The sequence below is a fragment of the Phyllosticta citribraziliensis genome (genome assembly GCF_038025025.1).
Source record: "Phyllosticta citribraziliensis strain CPC 17464 chromosome Unknown J3D65scaffold_3, whole genome shotgun sequence".
NCBI classification, from domain to species: Eukaryota; Fungi; Ascomycota; class Dothideomycetes; order Botryosphaeriales; family Phyllostictaceae; genus Phyllosticta; species Phyllosticta citribraziliensis.
The window spans coordinates 594741-620259 of NW_027117340.1; the positions used below are offsets into that span (position 1 = coordinate 594741).

Here is a 25519-nt window from a genome sequence, read left to right on the forward strand (position 1 = left end):
TCAAACAGGAGTCTCAGCCCGCAATGCCCTTTGTTTCTCTCAAAGCAGCAGTCCTGGTCTCTCAGTGACGAAATATCTGGCCCCGGTTGCCCTGCCAGCTTCAACACGCTCGTGCTCGAGTTAGGCAGGTGAACACACGTCAAATTGCGCTTTCCAGGGTTCGACAACGTACCTTGCACAGGGCTATTCTCGGTGCTGCCTGTATTCGAAGGACGTATTCTAAAATCTGACACGAATCTGTCAACTAGGCCTAGATGCATGCAAGTCTCGGAAGAGGTGGTGTTCGAGGCTGGTAGTCTTTGCGTGCGTGCACAGGCAAAAGACGCGATATTGCAATTGTTCGCTCGGCTGGATGCTTTTTTTGCCGGCAGTGCAACTAAATGGGGGCTAATAGGAGTTGACAGGCTGACTACTGACATGCATGCATGTATGTATGCAGACTGACACACGGACGACCGACGACGTCCCTGCACGAATCCTTCCACATTACACCTGCCTGTTCCTTTAGGCCAAGAAAGAAGCATTGTGGCTGCAAGGGGCTTATGGACCCTGGTCTTCCAGGAAGTGTGGGGTGCATCATCGGGTCAGCACGAAGGATTCACCGACAGGAGACAATCTGACAGTCACTGACAGGCAAAAATCACGACAGATGGGAATTGCTAACACAAATTACAGTCATTGGTGGATCTGACCTCCATCTTCGCGTGCCATTTTCCTTGATGAGAAAAAGGGAAAGACTGTTTTGTGATTTGCTGCCTGCATGCTGACAATTGAGTAGGTAAGAAAGTATTGCAATGCCGCACATTACCACGGGCATCATCACGCTTGAATGCTCCCTTCGCGCTGCACCGCTGCTGCCGCCGCAGAATCCTCCCTCGCCCACTGCTCCTTGAGCTGGTGCATCGGCCGCAAAAAATACGACAAGTAGTACCTCTTTCTTTTTCCATCCTCATGCTGCGTAACGCGATGCAGGGGCGAGTGAAAAACGCCCTTACTCAAGCGCTGCAGCGAATCCGCCACATTGACAAGTGCACAGCCAGGTTTGGGCGCGGCGTAGGCCCAGCGCTGCGTCGACGGGAGGAATACGTGCAGCCCCCACTCGGTGTAGAAGAGCAGCGTGAAGGTGCCGCTGTCGGTGTGCTTGTTCTCAACGACGTCGGCGGCCTGCGCAACTGTCGGCTCGTAGATGAGCTTGAGCCCGGTGTCGCTGGTGAAGGCATGCGAATGGTGGCCAAGGACGATGTCGGGATCGTAGGAGGGGTGGACTTCTTGGGCCAGCGAGTGGAAGAGGCTGCCGAGCAGAGACAGGCTGGCGATGTGGCAGACTTCGTTGAAGCGCTTGATCAGCTCTGTCTTGTCGGCGATGGAGGTGGGGAGTTCAATAAATCCGCCGCGGAGGAGCTCGTCGTCCGCCATCTGTGGGCGGTTTAGTATGTCAATTTGCAGCTGTCAGGGAGTAGGTAGGAAGATTTGGATCTTCATACTTCGAATGTCTCGTCATTCTCGCTCTTCTTGTACCTGTCCACACGCAAGAGTCAGTGGTGAATGGCGCTTGCGGTGCACTGGAAAAATAGGACGAAATTCACTTGCATACCCGCGGTCCTGCGACGGCAGCTGGTCCGTTCTTACGTCTTTCTCCTTCTCCGCGGCAGACTGCGCAAAGTAGCGGTCTGAAAGGGCGTACATCTGATCCAAAGCATCCAAGACACCCTCTCTGTAGTTGGAAAAATCAAGGTGAAAAATCCCCGGCGACTGGGCAGCCTCAAAGAGCTTGCGCTGCTCGGCGGCGTCGCGGTTCAGGATCTTGAGAATATCGATAGTGGCAAGAGCCGCGACGTCGGTGGGTTGATCTGTCATGATTGCCGAGACTATGTGTTGTACTCAGTGTAAATGAATAGTCGATTGCAGCGGTTTTTAGTTTGGGGAGAATTGATATGACGACCGACATCAAGAGCAGTGTGGGAACAGAGCTGGCATTTAACTGTTCCAACTACTGTCAAGCTGACCAATACAAGGGTCGTACGGTGCCGAGCTCTGCATAGCAATTGGGGGCCAGCCCTGAAGCGTTCATTCAACTCATACATCCGAGTTGAACGAGATGATTGTCCCGATTGGTCTGACTTCCTGAGGGACAGCTTCTTGAGCCCAGCTGCGGTTCTGAATGACTGCTCCTGAGTCTTTCCATAGTGATATATGATGACAGGGGCTATGATGCCAGAATATGAAAATTGTCTTGCATCTCATGTCGCAACTGTGTCTAACTACAAAAGCGCTCACGCGTCGGACTCGGCGTTGGAATCATCCAAAACGTCAATATGGACAGCATTAACTTCCCTAAACCACAACTTAGGATGACTTGACACAAAGTTAAGAACCAACCATCGACCAAATATCAGTACACATTTCAAAGGACTCCTGAAAACGTTTCACACTTTCATCAAGCCTCGTCAATCATTGCGGAACCTTTCGAATGATGGGGAGGTTCGGTGGCTCAGGTACAGGATTGAATGCAGGAGCTTCGATTTCGCGGAAGCTACCTCAAAGTCAGTGCTCAACTCTCACATAGAATGCTGTAGACTCACTAGAAAATAAGGAATGGCGGCGTGCGGCCTTCTCGTAGCGCCTGTACACCTCCATTGACTTCCTCGTACCCAAGCAGTTGGAACTTGCCGCACAATTTCTCGTAGAACAAGACTTCGTGGTACCCAGTTCCCGTGACCGAGGCTACGTATCTTCCTGTCTCGGAGAGGACAACAAAGCGGACAGGTTGCGTTGCTGGCATGTACGCTGGAAACATCCCCAAGCTTGTGGAGAAGGCGATTGGTTCTGGGTTTGTGGGTCGAATATCGGCGACAGTTGATGACTGTTTTATGTCTACGCGTATCATTTAGTACGGACGCAAACATTTGGTGCATGAAACGTACCTCTCAATGTGTAGATGCCCTTCGGACCTTTGGATATCATACCAGACTCGGCTTTGATCAGCATGTTAACGACTTCCGTAGGCGGATTCTGCTGGGTTATTGTCCAGGTTTTGACAGGATTGATCTTGCGGAGAGCAGCCTCAAGATTGGCGTGGTCGCGTGCACCAGAGGTAACCCAATCTGCGACAGATTTTGCTTCGTCAAAATTGAGGCCCCACATCTGCCGCGAGGCGTCTGTAAACACCTTGCCGTACTGATCTTCAAGCCAGGGCTTTGTCGCCAACGTTTCGTACATCTCTTTGAGGTTGTCGTAGAAGACTTGGAATGCTCGGCTGATGCGAGGAGGATCTGGACGCCCGTTGATGTAGTAGTTCTTGAACTGTGTTGCGCCTTCCTGGAACAATCTCAATGCCTCCGGATCTCCGAATGCTGGGTAGGCATTTCCAATGACGCGTTGTGCCTGGGGGATCGCTTCGTCGATTGTGACATGGGCTTTGAACCCTTCCATTACCTTCTGCTGCCTGGCATCTCGCGCTTGACCGCCGGGTACTTCAAGCTCCCGATTGGGTGTAGCTCTGCAGCATAAGAGCTTCGTGACGGCACCACCTTGACGCTTCCTGATGCCTCCTCCACAAGCGCCACAATTCCTGAATGCTTCAACTGGTCAGGTATACTTCCTGTAATAGGGGATGCAGCAAGTATCAAAAGATATGGTATCGACCTGGGAGCGCCCACGGTGGCAAACATCCGCTTGCTAGACGTAGCAGCAGTGCCAGGAGTTGCCATCTCCACTGACGCCTGCTGCAGTAGGTTGAGAACGTACTATTGTGCTCTGTTGAGTCTCTCAGGTCATTGATGGCCTTTTCGGTGTAGAAAGGCACGGGCTTTCCATCGCCATAGTCGTTGAAGAGCTGAACCTTTCCACCTTTTCCTTCTGCCTCGAGAATCTTCCCTGCTCCCGACACCTTCGGTTTGAAGTACGTCATGACCTCGCTGATCCTGCCGACCCATTTCGCTGCGCCAGCGGCCTGAGCCAGGTCGTTGACGGCAAATATCACTTGAACAACATCGGCAAAGATGCCACCGGCTGTTTCGATCTCACCTTGATACGGAATTGTTGGAATGGGCTAGTCTTGATTAGCGAAAACGTCCTTCCCATAGTGGATGTGGTGCGAGTGTGAACCTTTTGAGGCTTGAAGACCTCAGCGCAACCTTCTCGCGTCTTCTCAACGGCTTTTTGGTCTTGCCCCAATTTGAAGGTCATGCTGTAGCACGACGAACGCGCCGAGTAGACAAGGCCATTCTTCAACAAGTTGACAAGATCGATCACCCCGTTGATCAAGCTCTTCATGACGCCTATGATTGATCAGCAATAGGGCAGCAAAGGAAAGTGCGATGTAGCGAGCATGAGACATGCACATACCGACCCAAAATTGGTCCAGAAGAGGCAAGTTGTTTTCGGGCTCTCCAAAGAGGGGACCAAGGCCGCCGTCCCTCCTCTCCAGCGAATGCTCATTGGAACGTGCCATGAGCATCTTTCCCGGTTGGCCTCCACCGGAAACAAACTGCACGATACCAGCAAACAAGCCGCAAGCACAAGCTCCTCCTGGAGGATTTGCGACGCACGGTCCGAGCGAAACCGCGCGTATGCAAGCTTCCACTTCGACCGACGCATCCTTCTTGAAGCGACGAGCGGGTACATCGAAGCAAAACGCCTGCAGGCATGAGTAAAGTTGGAAATATAATAGGCCTGTAAGTAATGGGACTGGGCCGTCAACTTACTGGTGCAAGATGCAGCACGCACTGCATGTTGTGAGGCTTTGTCTCGCATATTTTGGGCAGGGAGTTGTAGGCCCGCACAATGAGGCAGTCGAGGTTCGTGTTGGTTTCTACATCGCATCCAGGAAGCTCGTACTCGTTGACGGGCTGGTTGCTCGGCGGCACCTTCTGGCCGATGAGGTTGGTGATTTCGGGAGCTGGGACGTGGAAATCTTGCGGCGGAGCAGTGACGAGCGCGCCTGTCTTTGCGCTGTAGACACAAACGTTGGCGTCCACATTGTCGTTGACTGCAATCAATTTTCCGCTCGGGTCAACTTTGATGTGCATGACATCGGCATTGCGCATGAGATGCATGTTGCCAGGGGTGGCTTTTTGTTCAATCTATGACATGGCGTCAGAATTGTGGATGCCAACGCAACTCACTCATGCATACTCACATAAAACTGGAACAAACGGTCTGCACCGCATGGTTGCTCTTCAACAAAATCGCCCTGTCCAGATATCCAGCAATTGCCGCCCACCGCAAAGGGCTCGGAAGCTTTGATGAAAGTCTGGCTATTCGAGTCGAATTTTGCAGAGTCAGAAAGCCATCCGCTGACCAGACGAAAGCTCAAAGACGCCTTTGGGCCGGAGACCGCAGGCTTCGTCGTCACAATTTTTCCATCGTTTGACCAAATCGGCAGGAGGCCGGCGTCTTTGTCTGCCCCAGCTACATCGGCCGCACAATTGGGAGTCTTTACTGTGTCGGGTGCGATGTAGAACCTCAGGTTCATGCCCACATGCTGGAGTCAAGTTAGCAACAGTAGCGCTGGGGGCCTGGCGCGCAAGGTCATCTGAGAGTGCGTACCCATTGAACAGATTGAGGAGCTGGCGCAGCGCCTTGCGGTGCTCCATGAGCCGACGACGAAAACCAGACAAATGAGACAAACAAGGAGAGGAAACACCAGAATGGAGCCAAGATTTTGCCGTTGCCGTTGCCCATGGTTTCAAGGGGTCAGTGATTTCCTCGCTCAACAGCTATCATGATATTCATGAGGCTCGGGCTTGACCATATAACGTCCCTCATCTTCTCCCACCATTCCAAAAATTGGGGAGGCGTTCAAATGAAATCGACTATATTTGGTCAGAAACTCTGCAAACTACAGTGCCTCGCAGCAAAAGTTGCCAAACGTGTGAGTCCGAGCAATATTAGGCTCGGTCGGGTTACAGGATGGTGTAGGTTGGGTTGGCACTTTGCGGACAAGAGTACGGCGACGCGGCAGTGCGGCAGTTGGTGGCAAGATGGGCAGCTGTTGACGCGTGCGACATGCTTCGGAACGACTTGACGATGTCATTGCCAAATTTGAACATCTTTCGAAGACAGTGCAGTGTTTAGATGTTGGTCGGAAGGTTTGAGCAGAGCATGCTGAAGATAAACTCGGTGTGCAGAAGAGAAGCCGCAAGGCGTGCGACGGCGACGGAGTAACGGTCGTTGTCCAGCGCTAGCCTTTCCAGGTCTAATTTACTGCGCAACCACGCTGGTAAGGAAAGCGCCTGCGTGGGGTTGGTAACTGTAGAAAAACAAGCCAACATCAAGGCCAACATACAGGCGGATTTAGGTCCGAGGACGCAGCTTATCTAAATTGCGTGCATTAACTCCGAGCCATGGACGTCCAATCCAAAGATCTCTCGAATCGCCATCCCGAGTCTTGACTGACTTGCTGTGTTGTTTAGCATTTTAACCTCATAGACTCACTAAATCGATAAGTCTAAATTGTAAGCTGTGTACCTGCATGGTAAATTTGCAAGGATAGCGCTTGCCATCTCTTCCCGAGACACCGATCGCCAAGTTGACAAGATCTCCACGGCACACGCCAAAAGCTGAAGATTGCATCGAAGCAATCGTATAGGTATACAATGGACCTTCCAATGAATGTTGTTTGCAAAAAAAGCTGTAAAGAAGGCATACGAGAGCCCGCAACTACGGGTTGCTGTTGTTTGTGCGGGTTTCTGCAATTAATACAAAATATATAATTAACATTCAGTGTCTTTCTCAACAAGTCTTCGATGGTCTAGTGGTGATGATTTCCGCTTGTCATTACAGCGTAGTGCAAGCGCGGGAGACCGGGGTTCGATTCCCCGTCGGAGAGACCATCTCCTGATGATAATCAGGACATTTCTTTTTGCCATCCTTTTGCTCCACTTAAACACTCCACGGGATCGGCGGCCCACTGCCTCATTCCAGCGCTGTGCCTGGCTAGCAAGAACATCATGTTATGCAGGGCAGGCGCAAGGAGAGCTAGGGGACGTTCCTTCAGGTCTTCTGGCAGAAAGTTCTCCTTCTCCCTCTTTTGCAATTTTTTTTTTTTTTCTTCCTCGTCTCCCGAGGCGCATCCACCGGTGTTTTCCCTTCCCTCGCTTGCTTTGAAGAGCCATCCACATGCTAGTGTAACTTTCCACGTCGGAGAGTCCATGTCACCCCGTCACACGTGAAGTGACCTCTTACACCCTACCCCCTTTTTCGGGTTCTCAACCAAGCAGCACGCAAAACTCACTGGGCTGAAGCTCGTGACGGAATGTCTTCCCTCTTCATCATCAGCAGGGCTAGGACGCCACATGTCGTCGTAGGTGGCGTCGAAAGAAATGAGACCTCCCCGTTGTCCCATCAAGCCCACGTCCACAAAACCGATAGTAATAAAGGTGTCGTGCAAAGAAAGCCAACGCCAACCATACCCCAGAAAACATTGGCGACGCCGGGCCTCTCGCGTTAATTTTGCCATTCTTGATCTCGCTTTCGTATACGGCTTTTAAGCAACGAACCATCTATGCGAGTACAAGGTTACTATGCGTCGGACAAGCGGCTCCGTGCCCGCCCGATAAGCGGCCCCGCGCGCCGAGCCAAACAAAATGCGCTCGCAAAGATTCCTCCATGCTGCAGCGTCGAGGTCGAAGACTTTGGCGCGAAAGGCTCTCGCCAGGCGAAACGACGCCGAAGCGAGCACAGTACCAAGCCTACGCGCAGAGCAAGCTTCTCTCTCGTATTCCAGCACTGCAAAACTATGTTTCGCCAAAATTTCATGCGCTCCTGGGACTCGATTACTTATCATGACTCTGCAGCACATTGGATGTTGAAAGACAGGAGACCTTCTCGCGGTATCCATACCGGAAGCGTTCCTTCACCGCTACAAGTGTGCCTAGGGGGCGGCCATTTGCCACCATAGTGACGCGTGAAAAGCAGCCACCCGCTATTACCAATGCGCCTATGGAGCTGTTGTTTAGACACATCAAGTCAAAACCTTCAATGTGGCAGGGAAAAAGAAAAAGAAATGAAGGGAAACTACCTCTTCCCCGAGAAGAATTGCCATTTTACGCGACTCGTTCGCCTGATCTCACGGTAACTTCTAGTCTTCCTTCTCATCGTCTTTCTCGCTCCCTTCCACAGCATGACATGACAGCCCGACGGCAGTCATCGCAGCCACAGCGCCAACCTGAGTCAAAGCAGCAACGGGACCAACGCCATATCCACCCATCGCGGCGCTCTGGGATGTTGCAAAGACACCGCCAGCCACGACGGGCGAAAACGTCGACTGGATACCAGCAGCCAACGAGCCTGAATCCATCACTAATTGGCAAAAAGCTCCCTTTACAGCCCGGTCCAGCTTCAAACTCACCAGCCACGGGTCCAGCGGCGGAGAAGCCCATCATGCCCAGCGCCGGACCGTACGCCAACGTTGGCACAACGAAAACGACGCCGCACGCGACGTAGAACGCCGTCTGCCAGGGGTGCTGCTCGACCCACGTCCGGATCCTTTGCGGAATCTGGTCCCACTGCACAGTCAAGACAGCATCGCCAACTCGTCGAGCGCAGTCTCGAAGAAGCGGTCCGGCGCGCCGTGATTTGCATTTCGCACAGCGAGGCGCTCACGCCGCGCGCCAGCTGCTGCACCGCCTCGCGAAGCCACTGGGCGTGCTCGCCGTCCATGAAGAACGCGTCGGCGTTGGCCAGCAGCGCCGCTGCGGCGTCGGCGTGTTGGGTGAAGAAGTCGGGGGTGCTGTGCTTGAAGAAGTCTTCGGTGCTTTGGAGCGTTCCTTCGAAGCTCTTGCCTGCCTCGCTCATGGCACCTTCGAAGCCGCGCTTGCTCTCCTGGCCCGCTCTGTCCAGGTGTTGTCCGGCTTCGTTGAAGAAGGCGAGTGCGTCGTGTTCGAAGAAGTGGCCCGCGCCGGCGGCGACGCCTTCGCCCTAGGCGTGACAGTTGGCGAAGAAGCTGTCCATTGGCAGAGGAGGGCGGCAGGAAAATGCTTAGAGGCGGACGCTGGAAGGGAGAGGGCGTAATGCGCCGTGCAGATGGATGGTTGTTGACGCCAAGGCCTGAACCTCTTTGTTGATTGGCGAAAGTACTTTGTTTGTTCAAGCAGTTTTTGCATGAGTGCTTGCCGTAATGAACAAACTCGTACTGTGATTGTTGAGATGGAGGGATATTGATTGCCTTTCGAATAGCAAACGGAAGGAAGAATCAGGCATGAACGAGAAGAGAAACACCGCATTCGTGAATGCCTCTTTCAACATTGACCTCGGATGCTCCCTCCTGCACATGCTCTGTCATACTCTCCTTGTATGGTGTTGATGACCCATGGCTCGTTCAGTCTAGTCCATGCCCCGGCACCGTTGCCGCGTCTGGGAGCATCCCCGTGTCGAGTTCAACATCAACCCACACGCATCGAGTTCCTGTTTTCATGTCATTTTTTAGGTACACATATAGTTACCCCACCGGCCTAACTCCATCCAACTCCATCCAACTGGTGAACACACCACTAACCACCTGCTATCTGGCCTCGCAATTTGTCGTTCTCCATCATACATCAGTCGTTTCCATCGTACAGAATCTCCATCGAGCAGCCGATTGCTCAGCCCCGGGCCTTGCGCGCGCGGATTTGACCACGCGTGCATGAATGCTCCCTGTAGTCCATCAATCTGTCATGTTTGTCCACCACGATCTATGTTTGTACTTTTACAAAGGTAGAGGTAGAAAGAAAGAAAAAAGAAGGGTCCAGGAGATCGGGAACAGTGTCTATCCAATGCCAAAGACGGGCCAAGCCAGACAGGCCACGCGCGTGACCACTGTCTCACTCACGATCCTGGATCCGCGTTTGGCACGATGCTGGACATGCGCCTGCGGCGCGTCTGATTCGTCGACGTGCGCGCCTGCGGACTCATGGGCGTCGGGCTATTCGACCTCCTCAATGCACCACCAAAAGTGGTCGCGCGCCTCAGCTGGTGCCCATTTCCGGCAGCAGCACCGCCCCAGTTGGGCACCTCGTCCTCAATCTCGTCCAGCTCCTCAATGTCGTCGAGGACTTGCGTGGGGATCTCCGTCTCAAAGACGGCCTGAATGTCGCCGTGCACGCTAAACCGCGCCCAGTTCCACAGCGAGAATTTGCGACGCTTGTTGGTCGTCGCAAGCGGCTTGCGCGTGGGGTTCCACAGATTGCGCCGCTCATACCAGGTGATGGCGAGGAGGATGGGGAGGTTGAGAATGCGCACTGCCGTGACATTGATTTTGTGAAACCACCGCGGCGAGACGACGAACTTGAGCGGAACCAGTACGAGAAGCGCGAGGACGTTAAAGGGTGGCCGATATGCAAAGATGGAGTCGGACTTGACGCCTTCAAACGTCAGCACCGTGCGTCGGAATTGAATCTCAGCGCTGGCGTCGGCGGCGATTTTGGAGAAAGTGTCGCTAAGAATTGCCACCAGAATTGTAAGGAAGAGGGTGTTGCCAAGAAAGGCAAAAGCCACCATGAGCGCTGGTCCCATGATCAGATGAAAGTTGGGCGCTTGCTCGATGCCGGTAGCGTCAAGACCAAACCAGATGTACAGCATCCACTTGGAAATTGTAATGGGATTCGACGTTTCTGCGTCAGGATCCTCATCTGGCGGGACTTGGCCGAAACTCAACCACCTAAGAGCAAGCAAGAAACCGGCGAAGCACCACGCGGCAATGAGGGTGAGCAGCATGAAATTGCCCATCATTGCTCTGAGTGAGATGAAGAGCATGTTTTCGGGCATGAGGTTAAAGGCCAGACGTGGAAAGAGAATGGGTGCAGCCACAGACAAGACATCGAGTGCTTGCCGCGAGACCTCCAAGTTGTCGTGTGTCGAGCCGTACAGTCGCATCGCTAAGTAGATGACGTAAATTCCGACAAAGGTAATGTCCAGAAAAGACCACAAGTTCTGCGTGTAGACCTTCCAGCCATGCTCCAGAATCGTGGCGCTTTCGTCGAGACACCATCCGGCGCCGTAAATGGCAAACAGGATTTCGTAACCCGTCCATTGGGTGTGATCCCGGTTGGTCATGGCGATGGCGTAGAGAACGATCAGAATCAGGAATTGAACAATGTCAATGATGTTGCGGGTGCGAGGCACAATCAGGCGGTAGTGATTCAGCACAGGTCCCTTGCGAGGATTGTACAAGCGCACGGGCTTGTGCTTGTAGTGGTCGGGGATGATGTCTATAAAGCAGATTGGCGTATAGACGACTCTTCCCCGATACACGGCGTCGACAACCTTTTGACAAGCGGAGCCGCTCAGAAAGTGTTTGCTCTCAGAAATGATGGCGATTTCCAGAGCGGTGAACTTGCCCTCGTAGCCGCCTCTGTCCTGGATGGCCCACTCAAAGGAATGGCGGCTCTCGCTGAGTACATCGGCTGGTGCATTTTGGAAAGGCTCAAAGCCTGCGACAAGGACATTGGCCAAAAGAAGGAGGCCAGCCCGTCCCGGATGCTCCTCGTCGAATCGTCTCAAAATCTTTCCAGCAAGAAGCTCGCAGAGGTTGGCGCGGGTCGTGTTGACCGTCTCATGGTGGTGAGCTTGATAGTAGCGCTCGTGCAAAAATCTGACGCGGTTGACAAGCAAACAATAGACTGGTAGGTCAGCGACTGCAACGCGAGTACAAGGAGACTGTAGAGATGTGAAACAGTGTTCCACAGAAGACTGAATTTTGAGAGAGTCATGTGATTCAAGCGGTGGTTATTGACCGAGATGAGAATGGACGCAATGGGATTGTAGAATTCGGCAAGTTTGAAAGCATCAAAACACCGAACTTTGCAACAGGGAATCGGCATGCAGAGCCGACTTGGCAAAGACTGGGGCCGCGGCGCCAAGAAAAAGAGCGGAAACTCACCCACGGAGCAGTCCTTGGGGTCATATAAGCGGTCGACGAGGGGCCTGACGATCAGAGCGTTCATGCGCGGGTCCCTGAGCTGGACCAAGGTATAAGGGTCGTCTGTGCACAGAGGGAGAGAGCATCAGCATCAGCATGCTGTGAGGAGTGGATGGATGGATGGATGGATAGATGGGAGGCGGGGATTACGCACCAATGCTGGCGAGGATCAGGCGGCGGATCCTGTGCGACGGGTGAGTGAGATGGACGACATGCAGTCGAGGGGAACGAGGCAATTTACCGATGTATGGTGCGGTAGACGGGCAGGTCCTTGTGGGGGTCCGAGGCAAAGATTTCCTCGTCGGGGTTGTAGCCAACGCCGCCGTCACCGTCGACGCGCTCTTCATCGTCGCCGAGCAGCGTCTCCTGCTCTTCCTGGGCGCGGAGCGAGGCGAGAGCGGCGCTCAAGCGGGACGAGTTGCGCGAGGTGGTTGGGCGCATGGGCATGACTGTAGGGATGGGCGGAGCGGACCGCAGTGGGCTTAGGCATGCAGGTATGCCGGGCTTCGGCGTCGGGATGCGTCTCGTGTGGTCAAGGTCAAGCGATGGTGAAGACGGAGAGGACGAAGGAGCGTCGTGGTGGATAGCGGCGCGCTATCGATGGAAAACGCGGTCACTGCATGTCAAGAAACGGTCCATGTTTCGCCCGCCGCACTCACCACGTCATCCCTACCATCAGAGTTTCATCGTCTAGACGTTTCTGTTTCGACGTCCCCGCCCGAGTCATGATGGAGAGCCGAAGCGCTGTCGTCCTGCCTGGCGTCAAGTTGAACCGAAGGTTGCGGTGCTGGCCGCTGGCCGGTGATGCTGATGATGATGATGCTGATGCGGAGAGGATAAAGATGCCGCGTGCTCGTTCAAGGACCAAGACCGGGACCAGGACCAGGACCAGGACGGCGGGAGAGTATTGCTGCCATCCCATCCCATTCGTATCCTCTGGACCCAACGACGTGTTCTCGTAATTTGGCTCGCCAATCGCTCATTTCAACGGCCTCAGGCTCGTGTCCGTCAATTGTGTCAGTCAGTCGGCGTCTCCTCCAACCTCACTGCACGCCGGCCACGCTTCTCCAGACGTCACTGGCCCTCGTCCGCCGACGCGTTTCGGCCGCCGTCGCAGAAAAGCAATCCCAGCGCCGTCGCCTGAACTGCCTCCTTCGACCACCGACTGCTCCGCCTCCTCCTCCTCCTCCTCCTCCTCCGACTCTTCTCTCTGCACCATCCCTACTCGACCCATGCGACCACGACGCGCCCCAAATTCCGCGGCAATGGACGACGACAATCGAATATCAATCACAATCTGCGGCGACGGCGGATGCGGTAAGTAGTCTGTCCGTGTGCGTGTGCGTGTGCGTGTGCATGTGCAACAAAAAGACATGGCCACTGACGCGCCCATCACCATGGCACAGGAAAATCCTCCATAACCCTCCGCCTGGTACGCAGCGCCTGGACCAACGACTACGACCCCACAATCGAGGACTCGTACAGCGTCACACGCACAATCGATGGCCAGACCTACTACCTCGCCCTGACCGACACGGCGGGCCAGGAAGAGTACCGCGGCCTCTGGGCGGCGTCCAATCTGCGCAGCGATGCCTTTCTGCTCGTCTACGACATCACCAACCCGTCGTCGCTCGACGCCCTCGACTACTTCATGGACATGATAGAAATGGAGACGGAGCAGCGGCTGGACAATGGCGGCGTGCCCCCCATCAAGATTGTTGCCGGCAACAAGTGCGACTTGCAGAGCGCGCGCCAGGTGCGCAGCCAGCAGGGCCTCGAGTGGGCGCGCAGCCGCCGCTGCGGCTTCATGGAGACGAGCGCCCGCGAAATGGTCAACATTGAAGAAACCTTTGCGTGTATGTTGTTGCCCCGCACCACCTCAAAGCGAGGCGCGCCGTGACTGACTTCCTTGGCCGGCCCGTAGTGCTCGTCCGCCGCGTCGTCGAAGCGCGCCGCGTCCACGTCTCCGGTTCCTCAGCCGCTGCGCAAACAGCGCCGCTGTCCGCCAACGAAAAGCAAATGTCGCCCGTCATGGACGACGCGGCGCGCGGCCGGCGCAAACGCAGCTTGTGGCGCAAGCTCAAATGCTGGTAGCCGAATCGCCCGTCTCTCTTTACCGAGTAGCTCTCCTTCAAACCTGCCATTCGTCCTCGCCCCTCGTCTTTCTCTTCGATTCCACCACTAGTAGTACGCCTATACCCCCGGAAAGCTCTCTGTGACGAGAGCTTCTTCACCCTTTGACTCCGCTTCCTTTTTCCTCACGTTAGTTTTTACGTATGCTTTTTAAGTCGATTGATATCCCTGGGCAGGCCTCATCACTACACTGTTTTCATTCTACTTCCTTGTTCTTGATTTCAATCTTGTTATATTTTCTTTTCAGTGATATCCACACAAGAGGGGCGGTGAAGAGATCTGGAGCAGTGTTATAGACGGGGTTTTTACCAAAAAAAATGGGCTGGACGGGAACGGAAGGAGGAAGAGAAAAAGTGCGCAAGCTACTCATCCAGCATCGTTTCTACTATCATGGATTCCTTTCCAAACGTCTTGCTCTTTCTCATAGTCCGGTATCTTGATACTGTTGTATTCGTTTTTGCGCATATCACTACCTCTAGTTGTAGGTAGTCTAATCCCCTGCGCCCGTTGGGCAGCTGCAAAAGTTGGAACAGGAGAACCGAGGTAGAAAGGAGGCGTTGTTTGCGCCGTTGGCCATGAATGCATGGATGGTTCCATTGGCTCGCGTGGTCCATCTGTCTGGCCGGAGCGTACATGTTCGTCGGGTGTGAATAGCCAACAAACAAAAGCATAAACAGCATGGCACCTGTTCCAAAGTGCGGATCAAGACGCACCATCTGCCAGTCTAGCCCAGCAAAGATAAGCTGCGCGTTGTTGTTCGGCAAAAGTTTGCCTTACTCCTTAGGCATCACCGATCCGGCTTGGGGGACGCGTACAGCCTGGAACCCTGGTTTAGCACTTGCGTTCCTGGATGGGGGCCTTTGGACTGAAGCTAGATCTAGACTAGGGAGATATGCGAGGCGACCGGCGCACGACCAGGAGACGTTGTGTTGTTGGAATCGCTGTGTTATTTCGGGCATTGATGGTGTGGTGTGGTATCAAACAAGTAGGTAAAAGAAAAAAAGATCAAGGAGAGCAAGACAGCAAAAACAACGCCTCCGCTAAGCAAGCACCCGAGGAAAATTCAAGCCTCAACAAGTCAAGCGGAGTGACAACGCAAAAAGCTGTTGCCGAAGAAAAGAAATATTGCGCGTCTCATGAGTGCCCGCTGGGAGCATCCGTCAGTGGCACATACTGCACCGCGTACAGCTTCTTCCTCTCAACGCGGCCGTCCTGCTTCTTATCGACGACATAAATGTGCTGCACGTAGCCCTCCTCGACGGGGACAAACAGGCGGCCGGGCGTCTTGAGCTGATCGACCAGCGCCTCATGGTGCTCAGCTGCGGCGGCGCCGACATGGATAGCATCGTACGGGGCGCCCTGGGGCCAGCCCTTGCGCCCATCGCCCTTGACGTACGTAATGGTGCCGTCTTGGAGCATCTTGCGGCCGGCGTCGCTCTTGGCCGTGTTGCTCTGCGCCATGTCTACTAGCGGCTGGATGTGGTCGATGCCGATGACGCTGCCCCCCGGCGTCACCAGCGACGCCAGCACCTGTGTCAGGTAGCCGGACCCGCTGCCGATGTCGAGGACCCGCGACCCGGGCTTGATGAAGGGCAGCAGCGATTCGCAGGCCGAGGCGTGCATGTGCGGCGCGCTGATGGTGGCGCTGTGCCCGATGGGCTGCGGCGAGTCTTCATATGCGCGCGCTGGCGCGTAGTGTGCGCGGTCGACCTATGGATGGTCAAGCAATCAGTCACTTGTTCATTCAGCGAATCAATAGCCATGCTCTGAGAAGCATTGCTACCGTCCTCTTTCTTTCTGGTAGTCCTTCAGCTTGTGCGGAGGTCGATGGGTCCCCGTACCTCGAGCATGGCGCGCTTGACGCGGTCGGAGGTAATGAGCCCTGCCGCTGCCATGTTGTTGATGAGCTCCGAGTTGGAGCTGCCAGAGCAGGCCCACGCCATGGTGAAGAGGCGGCGCCGGCGGGAGAACAAGGCGGTGGATTGCGGCAGGCGAATCGTGACGGTGGCGGCGGAGATGGTTTCTGAAGATTGGCAATCGAATTGGAGACGTTTGGACTAACGAGAGATGGCGGGCGTAGACGGAAGAAATGGAGAGAGGTCAAGTACAACATGAGCCGTTGTTGTGCAGGACAAGGGAGCAGTCGAAGCATGTGCCACCTCAGTGGGGTGCGGGGAGGAAGGTGGCGCGACCTGGAGCTCCTGTGGCAGTGGGAGCTTCCGTGCAGTGGCTGGTGCGGGTGGACGGCGGGGCGGAGCGGAGCGGAGACCAAACAACGTCAAAGGAACAACGGTTACACAGGAACCCAGGATGTGCATGTAGTCTCCAAGGGGGAGGTCAATTGAAACACCAACATACAACAACAATGCGTAAACACCGCTCCCATCTCTCACTCCTCCTGCCACCCCGTCACGATGGACTATAACCACCTCTCTCCAGACGCCCTCTTCTCTCCATCCAAGGCCGCTCAACAGCGCGCCCAGGCCCATGACTGGCAACACGTCGAGACGTGGCTGTCGAAGCTGTATCCAGGCCAGCGGCTGCCCGCGTTTGAGCGCAACGAAGAGACGCTCAAGGCGCTGATGGCCATGGCGGCCGCCAACGAGCGCGCCGACGAGGAGGCCGCGCTTTTGAACGCGTTGGAGGACGAGGTGCGCGACGAATTGGACGCAGTGAGCATCATCATCTCTCTTTCGAACGCACGTCTAACGCAATATCAGACCTCAAACCTAGACGACGACGACTCCACCGCCGCTCTCGTATCGTCAATCGAGTCGTCCTTATCCCCCACCGGCCTCCGCGCCCTCGACTTTCTCACCCGCCTAACCAGCTCGCTCCCCTCATCAACCTACAGCCCAACCGCGCTCGCACACGCTCTGATCTCGCAATCCGCGCACCTGGCCTCCCTCTCAGCCCACCACGACGCGCTCGCCCACCTGCGCCTGCAGCTCGCCGCCACGCTGCACGATGTGCGCGCCACGCACGACGCGCTGACGACCGACCCGGCTCTGGCTCCGCACGCGGCGCTGCCGCGCCAGACGACGGATTTCGCCCGCCAGACCAAGCACCTGCTGCCCAAGCTGCGCGAGTACGAGGAGCGGCTCGCGGCGCTGGCCGCCGGCTGCCCGTGGTCGCCGGCAAACGCGGCGTCCGCTGCGCGGCCGTCGACCGCAGGCTCCACGGCGTCGACGGGCAGCACTCTGGGCGCCGCCGCTCCCCCGGGGAGCACCAGTCCCACGCTCTCGCGGCGGGGCGCCAACACGGCCGCGCGAAGATCGCCCGCTGCTGCCGCTGCCGGTGGCGCAGAAGACGACGTCGAGCCGCCGACCCACCTGCTGTCCTCCTCGCTGAACCCCTTTTCCGCTTCTGCGCTGGCGGCGCTGGTCGCGCAGACACGCGACGTCGATGCGTTGCGTCAAGAGGTCGAGGCGTCGGAAAGCCAGGTGCGTGCGTTCAAAGACCTCCCTGCTGATAGGGACGAGGCGCGGAGGGTTGTGCGGGCGAGGGAGGCGCACTTGGCGCAGCTGAGGGCGGAGAGGGATGGTGCTTTTGAGGGGCTTGTCGGGTAGGAGAAGGGGAGGGCGAGATGAGACGATGGGGGAGGCGAGGCGTGGGGCATACAATGGGACGCCACAGTGAGGCCGTTTAGGGGATAGGCAGGTACGTTTTGTTCAAGACAGAGAAGCAGACGAAGAAGCAGTTCTCCCATTATGCTACTAGTTCCTCCGTTTATCCACACACGGTACTGCCGGGAAAGGAAAGAACAAGAGAGTGACATTACTCAATCACCTCAAGCCAACTCTCCATTACCTCCTCCTCCTCCTCCTCTGCCTCTGCGCACAGACATACACATCTACACACACATAACCCAGCTATAGCCAAATCAAAGTCTAGAACGCAAGGACCCCACACCACATCATATAGACAACATCCACCCAGCTACCAGCCTGGCAGCCAGTCAGCCATAACAGACCGACCAATCTCCCGTCCTGTCCAGATGAGGAGACCCCGCGTGCGCGAAGCACTCAAGACAGACAGCCAGACAAGTCAAGAAAAACGAAGACGAGTGAGTACAAGGAAAGAGACGAAAGAGAGAAATTTTTGAATTGTTTGAAAAGACCACCCCCACCCAGCCAGCCAGCAAGTCTTCTCTACCTGCACTACCGTCTCTTGCCTGCGAAGTCTGCCAGGCCTGATTGCCACTAATAGACATACATATACATGCACATAGCCAGCTACTAGCTCAATCGACGCCACCGCTCTGCTCAAGCCAGTCGCACATGGCACAGCAGCAGCAGCGCGTCAGAATGCTCCCTGCGCTGCCCCCGCGCCCACATTTTGAGTCTGCTGGCTACCTGATCGGAGAAGTGAAGAAGGATGGGGAAGGAGAGAGAGGACGTGAGATCATGAATCGTGCGCTATCGTTCGTACATGGACGCATGAAGGAAAGAAGGTCTGAAAGAAGGCAGCGATAAAAACTTTTGTACAAGAAGTCAAGGAGGGAAAGAGAGAGACTGTGTGTGGGTGGAAACAGGCAGCGCTTTCAGTGCAGTGCTCTCAATGATGCAGGAGGCCAGTGGCAGTAGGGCCGTCGTTTCGTTCCGTCTTCCAGTTGTGCAAAACAGAACCGCGACAGGCAGGTCGACGCGCTGTTGTCTTGACTGGCGCGGAATGCAAAAAACGCGGTAGGAACGCGCAGCAGCTGAGCGCGCGTCTCTCAATGGAACAACGCATCAAGAATCCCCCAAAACTTCTCGGTGCCCATGGTGCCCTCATAGTCTAGCTTCCACAAGTTATTGTGCGCCGAAAACAGCACCAAGTCTGACTTGTTGCCGACGAAAGCCTCTTTGAGACTCGCAATGGCCGCCCGGTGATTTTCTTCATCAGGGATTGGGCGGTTGCCAAAGGCTGAGAGGGGCCACGACGTGCTGTGCGGCCAGCCCGACTCGGCGATGACGGTGCGTCTGTTGCCGCAGCCCTGTTTGAAGCGCTCGATCTGCATCTGGACGAATCTGCCCGCGTCTGAGCCTTTGTTGAAGTAGCCTGAATTGTCGAAGAAGGCATGGCAGTTGGCCGCATTGTAGTCCGATTCTTTGCATAGGTGGAGACCGCTGCCGTCGGAATTGAGGAATGTCTCGATTGTGTCGACGGTCACGACGGGACCGTCAAAGCCGCCGCCATTCAGTACGCCGCGCGCTGCTCGAATTCCGGCAATGACTTGGCCAACTGAAGCGGCGCCAGTCTTCACAGCCTCATTGCCGACGCTGACAGTGTCGACGCGGCTCCAGTCTCCATTGAACCACCTTTCGATGGCGTCGACGATTTGCTGTGCTTCGGAAGCCGCATTGTTGACATTGTAGATGCCGAGGAAGAGCCTCATGCCATCATATCTCTTAACAGCGGAAAAGACTGTGTTGAGCTGGTCACAGTCGCAGCCGTAGATGCGAAGCATTGCGTAGTCCTTCAAAAGGTCGATGTCGCGGCTAACAGCATCCGCATTCTTGCACGTGCCATCGTCATTGTACGGGTTGTAGCTGATTCCGTAGCCATTGTTGACCGGGCCAGGGGAGAACGTTGGAGCAGGAGCCAATGACGGTTGCGGCGCAGATGCAGTTGGCTCTGGGATGCTCACAGGAGGCGGCGGGGGAGGAGCCTGGGTCGTGGAGGACAGAGTCGTAGGCGCCGGCGGTGGCGGAGGAGCTGGAGGTTGCTCCGAGGACGTTGGAGCAGGGGGAGGAACCACGATGGGAGGGAGCGGCGTGCTTGGAGGAGCCGGAGGAGGCTCAGGGGAAGAAGTTGGGGGAGGAGGAGGCGGCGGCGGCGGAGGCAGAAGCTCAGTCGTCGAAGTCGGGATTGGAATCTGAGGTATTCCTTCGGTAAAGGTAAAGGTTTCGGATCCGAAGACCTCGATGACGACAAGGGGAGCAGTCACGGTGACAATCTCGACCTCTGTTACCAGAGCGCGACGCTCATTGTGCAAGTGACGGTGGTGGCCTGCATGCGCGTCAGTGCGTCATCCTCAAGCGCAAACAAATTGATACTCACGGTGCGGCTGCGCAGCAGAGAACCCAATGAGAGAAACGAGTGTGAGGAAGATTCCAGCCTTCATGTTGGAAGAGTTGGGGCGGCAACGGCCGCAAATTCAGTGAGCGAGCGTGGAGAGAAGAACTGCAATGGCCGGCCAGCGGCGTCAGCACATGGTCTGAATTGAGCGTTGGCAGCACAATCAGCAAGAGCCGGGACAGGGGACCGAGCCGTCGTCAGAGATATCGTACGGCTGAGTGTGTGGTGGAGAGGCGCCTCAAATGCGCAGCGAGGTGACTTTGCTTACCAGCAGTCTCCAAGGCAACTTGAGCTCACAGGAATGTGAGGGTCAGGCCTGGCAAACAAAGCACCGCGAGAGAACAGCCAATGCGACTGGAATCTCGAGTGCTCTGTGAGACTTGGCTGGCTCGATTTTGTCTTCAGGGATTCCTTGTCGCAAGAGCAAAGCCTGGGCAGTGTTGTACGCACGAGCGCGTGCAATGAAGGAATGTGAGATTAAGGAACGGCGCAAGGGACACGGTCCACAAAGGAGAGAAGAGAGGGTATGTGTTGCAGAAGAGCAGGACGCAGACGAAGCCGAAGAGGAGAGAAAGGCGGAAGTAGAGGAAGTGGTTAGGTGCAGTAGAGCGATAGAGTTTCCGGGAAAGTTTGGATTTGATTACCAGCACGCCTTGGAAGGTACCCGCAAGACGCAAGCCTCAGGCAGTTCCCTCCCGGCCCGTCGCTGCTTAGCGAATGAGATGTGCAATCTTACTCGTCCTCGAACAGGTCCTGTTGGACGTCCTGCGCAATGGTCCACGCTCCCATGCCACCATACGCCTCGGCCTCCTTGTCGGTCTGCCAGAACTGCCACACATTGGCCAGGCTCAAGTCTCGTCTTACAACCGCCCAGCTCAGCAGCAGCGCAGCAGTCAAGGACAGCCCAGGTGGTCGACCTTTTCGTCTCACACTGGCGCACGAGGCGCGGAGCTCCTCCACAACGGCCTTGCATGCCATGCTCCAGTGACACCGCAACGGTTTTCTAGCCGTCCACATGCACGGCCGTCCGGTGGGACGTGGGCAACGTCAGGAGCCAAGGCAGACGGCAGACGCAATGGAACTCTACAGCTGTCAGTCAGCGTCGCAGGCTGCTCAGGCCCTCAATGCCGTCAGACTTAGCGCGCTTCCCCGCAGCCAGGCGCATGCTACTGTACCCTTCCAGCATGCATGATCTTGATTTGGCCGTGCATCAGGCCGTTCGTCGGGGAAGGAGGGCAATCGATGGGCGCGGTCAACGTTTGACGTTTGAAGCTAGGCAAGGGCCAGGCGGAAAGAAACATTTCCTTTGGATGCGGGGAGTCGGGTGCGTCTTGCCCTGACTCTGCCGATCCGGCCATGGCATCGACTCGCCCGGTCTCAGGCCCGCGCCTCGGCCCGTGTTGCACGGCCACCTTCACATCCCCCCCCCCCCCCCCCCCCCCCCTAAGGTATCCAAATGCTCGGTCAAGACATGCAGACGGGCGCGTGTCGACAAGACATGATGATTCACAAGTCACAACCTCATCCCGTCACGGCACGAGACAACCAGCGGTATGCGCACCATTGAACGACGAATTCGATAAAAACGCAATACAACGCCAAGTGGTATCTGGATTCGTCCACGTCCGACATCCCTCGCATCGTCCTCCCCCCTGGTTTCGCAACGCTAAGCTTTGTTTCCCAAAAGAAAAGAAAAACAACGTTGCAACGCAATGCAAAGAAACTCGTCAACTCGTGAGGCTACCGTCGCCAGACTGCTCCGTGCCATGGGTATCATTCATGTGGCCATCGACCCCTGTCTAGGGTACTCGCCGGGGATGTGAAGGTTGCTAACGCTCATGTCCGTGTCTCGACGGTTCATCGAGGGAAGAGGATTGTCAGTCTTTTGAGCACCATCCGCATTCAAAGTTGCCGTCGCATTCGAGAGCTCGGTCTGGCTCGTGCCGCCGCCAATGTTTGTTCCATTGGATTCCACATTGGCAGCGGCAACGAATGCTCCCTCCGAGTCGACAGTCGGAGCGAACGAGGAATTCTGTCTCTCCAGAGGCGTACGAGATGCCACCTCGGCCTTCCCCTCTCGCTGTTCGTGAATAGCTTCAGTGCCCGCCACACCAGCCGCGGCACCTGTCGGTACCAACCAGTCCTGGTACGTGGTCGTACTATTGTGCCTTTGAAAGTCAGGCGCATTCGATGAAGACGAATGGGCGGGAGATACCTGCTGAATCTGAGGCTGGTATGCATACTGTGCGTCATGGCTGCCGTCTGGCTGTCCAGACGGAAATGCTTCGTACTGATGCGTATTTGGCTGGCGGTATTGGCGCGGAGGCTCGGCGGCGTAGTGGGCCGACGTCTCGGGCTGGTGGTGTTGCAGTCCCCCGGCAGCAGTCGTCAGGTCATGATCGGCGTCGGAGCTACCACTAGACGGCGAGAGTGGAGCCTGTAAGTGATGATTGACAGCAAGATCCGAAGGAAAGCGCCCACCTGGTGCAGGCCGTATCGCTTGTGGTTGTTTAATGCCTACGTCAGAGCTCTGTGCCGAGTAAGGAACCTCGTCTGCCTCATTGTCGTCGAGGCCGTCGCTGCTCACAGATCGCGCGCTCCCTTGGCTGACGCTCCGAGTGTGCTTCCGGATAAAAGTCTCGCGCTCGAGTCCGCTCGTTTCTGTCAGCGACCGAATGTCCTCGTACCAGGCAAGCATCGTATCGTATGACTCGGCGCGGAAAACCCAGGTGTGACCGCGGTGCATCGATCCGGCTTGTCGACCCTTGAGAATGAACTTGTGCGACGACGAGCCCGGTTGGGAGTGGGTGCCAAGTTTCTGGTCCGGCAAATACAGTGACATCACCGGCGGTTGAGTATAGATGCGATCTGCGGACTTGAACTCGTGCAGGTGGGTGGGCGACAAGACGTACCTGCTTGAATATTAGAAATCGTCAATGGAGCCAATCATAAAAGCACTTACCAGCCCGGCGTATAGCTCTTGAGGTATTTGCTCTTACGCTCCAACATGCCAGCGCGAATCTCAGCCGCCGCTGGGTGGTGTTTTCCGGGATATTCAATTTCGTCAATGTTGCGCAAGGGTGTCCTGGGGTTGACAAAGTGCGGGTCGTGTTCGACGAACTCGGTCCACTCCAAGTCCTTGGGAATGGAAAGAGGGCCTGCGCGGAGTCTCTCCGCCGTCTCGTAAGCCTCGTCAGCTTCACGCTTGAGGATACCAGCCAGCGCATTGTAGGCCTTTTGGATTTCGCCCACAACAATCGACTCCAATTCCCGGCCGGATCCCTCAAGGTTGAGGTATGCCTAGATAAGTCAGCGGTGGTGCAGATTTCAATGGCGAGAGCAGCCTACCCTGTGCAAATAGTTTTCCTCCTCTATTTGCTTCTCAATCTGGCGCTCAACAGAAAGTCTCACGACAAAGGGATCGCCCTTGCCGACCACGGAAGACGGGTCGATTTCGACGGCGGCCAAGGCATCTTCGAGGTGGGCCACGGCCTTGCGCGTCCCATCCTTTTCCTTCTCGACCGAGTTTTTAAAGTCACCAGAAAGTGACTTGATTTCTTTGATCTTGTTGCCGAGGTCTGACCTCAGGCCGCTCAGCTGCGAAATCACGTCGGTTTCAATGTCGCGGGCTTTGTTGGCCTCGACGACCGACTGCTTATGATAATCGCGTAATATGCGGTTGGCCTCGTTGATGCCTCCGTCGGTAAGAAAGATGGATGGCGTGTTGGTGTTGTTGATGACGTTGGACACCTTGACCAAGGCTTTTGCGCGCGTCTCGTACGACGATTGTACCTCGCGAAAGTAGGTAATCAGGTCCTTGAGGAGCTTGCGCCATGCTGCAGCTTGCGTCAATCCCAGCCATGCAGATCAAGAAATTTTTGAAGTTTGTGCGTACCTTGGAACCTGTTTGCCAGAATGTCGGTGGGGGTGCCGGAAGTGGGGACGGGCGTGTAAAAGACATTGTTGAAGCTGTCTGGGCTTTTGGAATCATCCTGGACAGCGATGCCCTTGATGCTGCCGGCGTGCATGCTCCTGCGACTTCCGCTTCTCCTGATGCTGGTCCTTCTACTGACGGAGCTCTTCTTTTTCAAAGTGCCGCTGCGCGAGACGCCGCCAGCTGCGGCCGAAGAGCGTTGGGATGCGCGCGAGGCAGAGCGGTGGATTCCGTCGCCGTCGAGAATGGAGGAGCCGCGCTGGCTGGCGTCGAATTCTTCGTTGAAGCGACCTGGACCTGGACCAGGCAGTTGGTGGGGCGCGAGCGACTGTGAAAGCGGGGATGAATCCATGGCGGCGGCAGAGTCTGGGCCTGTCGGCGAGAGTCGGTGGCCGCGCGAGAGACGGTCGGGGTTATAGGCCATGGGCGGGAGAGGCGGCAGCAGTGTGTGGGTGGGAAAACAAAGAGCAAGGCAGGCAGATAACTATCTACCAACAATGTGGATGCCCGGCAACGGAGATGACGTGATGATGGCAAGCCAAAGGCCGTTCAGGTAATGTATGTAGGTCGTTGTGGGCTGAAGATGGAGGCGCAGCACAGGGAAGTGGCGACGGGCGGGCAATGTCGCGAGTTGAGAGAGCTGAGGGAGAGGGAGAGCGAGGCGCAGCGTTGAGTGTACACCCAAACCAGCACATGTATACAGGTAGCAAGTCATGGCGATGCCCACAAGATGAACAGAATGGAAGCCCGGGCAGGTCACAGGAGAGGCTGACGTCACTAGCCCGCATGCAGCTCCAATTTTGCGGGAGGTGGTGATCCTCTTGACTTGACAGGCACTGCACCAGAGCCGTCGCACTGTGGCGCTGCTAGTCGCACACCTCACCTCATGTCACTCCGTGCGGCCATCCTCCTGCCGGGCGCCTGTTCATTGCTTGCATTGATGAATGCTCCCGTCAACATTGGCAATCTGACCATTGGTCAATTCATCTCTTTAATTTCGAACCCCATTGTTCCCCCCAGACCCTGACGGTTATTCCTGCAGCGACACCCGCCGAGGCCAGGGATATGTGTTTGCGCCGTTCGTTTCGTTTCAACACCAGCCCGTCTGGACCCCTCTCGACCGCAGCTTAGACCCGGCCTACGTCCTGTCTTGTGAACGTGCCTCCTTGACCGATTGCAAATAGCGCGCCAGCCCATCATCACCAAACTCCTCGACCCTCATCTCCCAAAACACCATGACGCAATCCAGTCCTTCTTCCTGCTGTCATGAGGATGTATGGCTCGACGCCATCTACGGACGTACCCGCCTCCTCCAAATTCGGACACGACATCAACAACGCCCTCGGCCCCCGCCCATCCGTTCCTCAGTTCGTCCACATGGCAACCTGAGAATTGCGGGTACCCGCTGCAATGCACGGCCGGGGGGCTCGTGGGGCGTTCGCGGATCATCTTCACCTCCCACCCGCCAGGCCGTCGCTCTCCATGTG

General features: G+C 55.9%; 10 protein-coding genes and 1 non-coding gene across 11 annotated transcripts; 3 read left to right on the forward strand and 8 right to left on the reverse strand.

Moving 5' to 3' along the window:
• Nucleotides 1-643: 643 nt before the first annotated feature.
• On the reverse strand, nucleotides 644-2026 carry J3D65DRAFT_616071 (uncharacterized protein). The gene is made up of 3 exons (XM_066799408.1): nucleotides 1595-2026; nucleotides 1485-1518; nucleotides 644-1416 (listed from the first exon to the last, which is right to left on the reverse strand). The coding sequence occupies exons 1-3, from the start codon at nucleotides 1855-1857 to the stop codon at nucleotides 820-822; spliced, it is 894 nt and encodes a 297-aa protein (XP_066657598.1). The 5' UTR covers nucleotides 1858-2026; the 3' UTR covers nucleotides 644-819.
• Nucleotides 2027-2188: 162 nt separating this feature from the next.
• J3D65DRAFT_247493 (uncharacterized protein) lies at nucleotides 2189-3528 on the reverse strand. The gene is made up of 3 exons (XM_066794780.1): nucleotides 2967-3528; nucleotides 2583-2863; nucleotides 2189-2533 (listed from the first exon to the last, which is right to left on the reverse strand). Exons 1-3 carry the CDS (start codon nucleotides 3430-3432, stop codon nucleotides 2492-2494), a joined length of 789 nt encoding a protein of 262 aa, XP_066657599.1. The 5' UTR covers nucleotides 3433-3528; the 3' UTR covers nucleotides 2189-2491.
• On the reverse strand, nucleotides 3529-5879 carry J3D65DRAFT_243057 (uncharacterized protein). The gene is made up of 6 exons (XM_066794772.1): nucleotides 5551-5879; nucleotides 5141-5485; nucleotides 4707-5084; nucleotides 4348-4639; nucleotides 4108-4280; nucleotides 3529-4051 (listed from the first exon to the last, which is right to left on the reverse strand). The coding sequence occupies exons 1-6, from the start codon at nucleotides 5683-5685 to the stop codon at nucleotides 3626-3628; spliced, it is 1749 nt and encodes a 582-aa protein (XP_066657600.1). The 5' UTR covers nucleotides 5686-5879; the 3' UTR covers nucleotides 3529-3625.
• An 864-nt stretch (nucleotides 5880-6743) lies between these two features.
• Nucleotides 6744-6832, forward strand: J3D65DRAFT_t29. The gene has a single exon. It is a non-coding gene; the product is annotated as a tRNA-Asp (tRNA).
• A 1251-nt stretch (nucleotides 6833-8083) lies between these two features.
• J3D65DRAFT_600782 (uncharacterized protein) lies at nucleotides 8084-8799 on the reverse strand (the record flags this gene model as incomplete). The annotated part of the gene is made up of 3 exons (XM_066797990.1): nucleotides 8084-8304; nucleotides 8354-8510; nucleotides 8608-8799. 3 exons carry the CDS (start codon nucleotides 8797-8799, stop codon nucleotides 8084-8086), a joined length of 570 nt encoding a protein of 189 aa, XP_066657601.1.
• A 921-nt stretch (nucleotides 8800-9720) lies between these two features.
• J3D65DRAFT_247643 (uncharacterized protein) lies at nucleotides 9721-12636 on the reverse strand. Its single transcript, XM_066794781.1, has 4 exons — nucleotides 12144-12636; nucleotides 12057-12085; nucleotides 11864-11965; nucleotides 9721-11603 (listed from the first exon to the last, which is right to left on the reverse strand). The coding sequence occupies exons 1-4, from the start codon at nucleotides 12347-12349 to the stop codon at nucleotides 9811-9813; spliced, it is 2130 nt and encodes a 709-aa protein (XP_066657602.1). The 5' UTR covers nucleotides 12350-12636; the 3' UTR covers nucleotides 9721-9810.
• Nucleotides 12637-13167: 531 nt separating this feature from the next.
• On the forward strand, nucleotides 13168-13996 carry J3D65DRAFT_549602 (P-loop containing nucleoside triphosphate hydrolase protein; the record flags this gene model as incomplete). The annotated part of the gene is made up of 3 exons (XM_066796961.1): nucleotides 13168-13219; nucleotides 13309-13758; nucleotides 13827-13996. 3 exons carry the CDS (start codon nucleotides 13168-13170, stop codon nucleotides 13994-13996), a joined length of 672 nt encoding a protein of 223 aa, XP_066657603.1.
• Nucleotides 13997-15169: 1173 nt separating this feature from the next.
• J3D65DRAFT_644587 (protein-L-isoaspartate O-methyltransferase-like protein) lies at nucleotides 15170-15978 on the reverse strand (the record flags this gene model as incomplete). The annotated part of the gene is made up of 2 exons (XM_066802160.1): nucleotides 15170-15745; nucleotides 15877-15978. The coding sequence occupies 2 exons, from the start codon at nucleotides 15976-15978 to the stop codon at nucleotides 15170-15172; spliced, it is 678 nt and encodes a 225-aa protein (XP_066657604.1).
• A 396-nt stretch (nucleotides 15979-16374) lies between these two features.
• Nucleotides 16375-17893, forward strand: J3D65DRAFT_616096 (uncharacterized protein). The gene is made up of 2 exons (XM_066799409.1): nucleotides 16375-16707; nucleotides 16756-17893. The coding sequence occupies exons 1-2, from the start codon at nucleotides 16450-16452 to the stop codon at nucleotides 17602-17604; spliced, it is 1107 nt and encodes a 368-aa protein (XP_066657605.1). The 5' UTR covers nucleotides 16375-16449; the 3' UTR covers nucleotides 17605-17893.
• An 859-nt stretch (nucleotides 17894-18752) lies between these two features.
• On the reverse strand, nucleotides 18753-20144 carry J3D65DRAFT_665428 (glycoside hydrolase superfamily; the record flags this gene model as incomplete). Its single annotated transcript, XM_066802840.1, has 2 exons — nucleotides 18753-20029; nucleotides 20081-20144. The coding sequence occupies 2 exons, from the start codon at nucleotides 20142-20144 to the stop codon at nucleotides 18753-18755; spliced, it is 1341 nt and encodes a 446-aa protein (XP_066657606.1).
• A 1511-nt stretch (nucleotides 20145-21655) lies between these two features.
• Nucleotides 21656-24768, reverse strand: J3D65DRAFT_616106 (uncharacterized protein). Its single transcript, XM_066799410.1, has 4 exons — nucleotides 23994-24768; nucleotides 23447-23934; nucleotides 23061-23398; nucleotides 21656-23010 (listed from the first exon to the last, which is right to left on the reverse strand). The coding sequence occupies exons 1-4, from the start codon at nucleotides 24454-24456 to the stop codon at nucleotides 21876-21878; spliced, it is 2424 nt and encodes an 807-aa protein (XP_066657607.1). The 5' UTR covers nucleotides 24457-24768; the 3' UTR covers nucleotides 21656-21875.
• Between the last annotated feature and the right edge of the window lie 751 nt (nucleotides 24769-25519).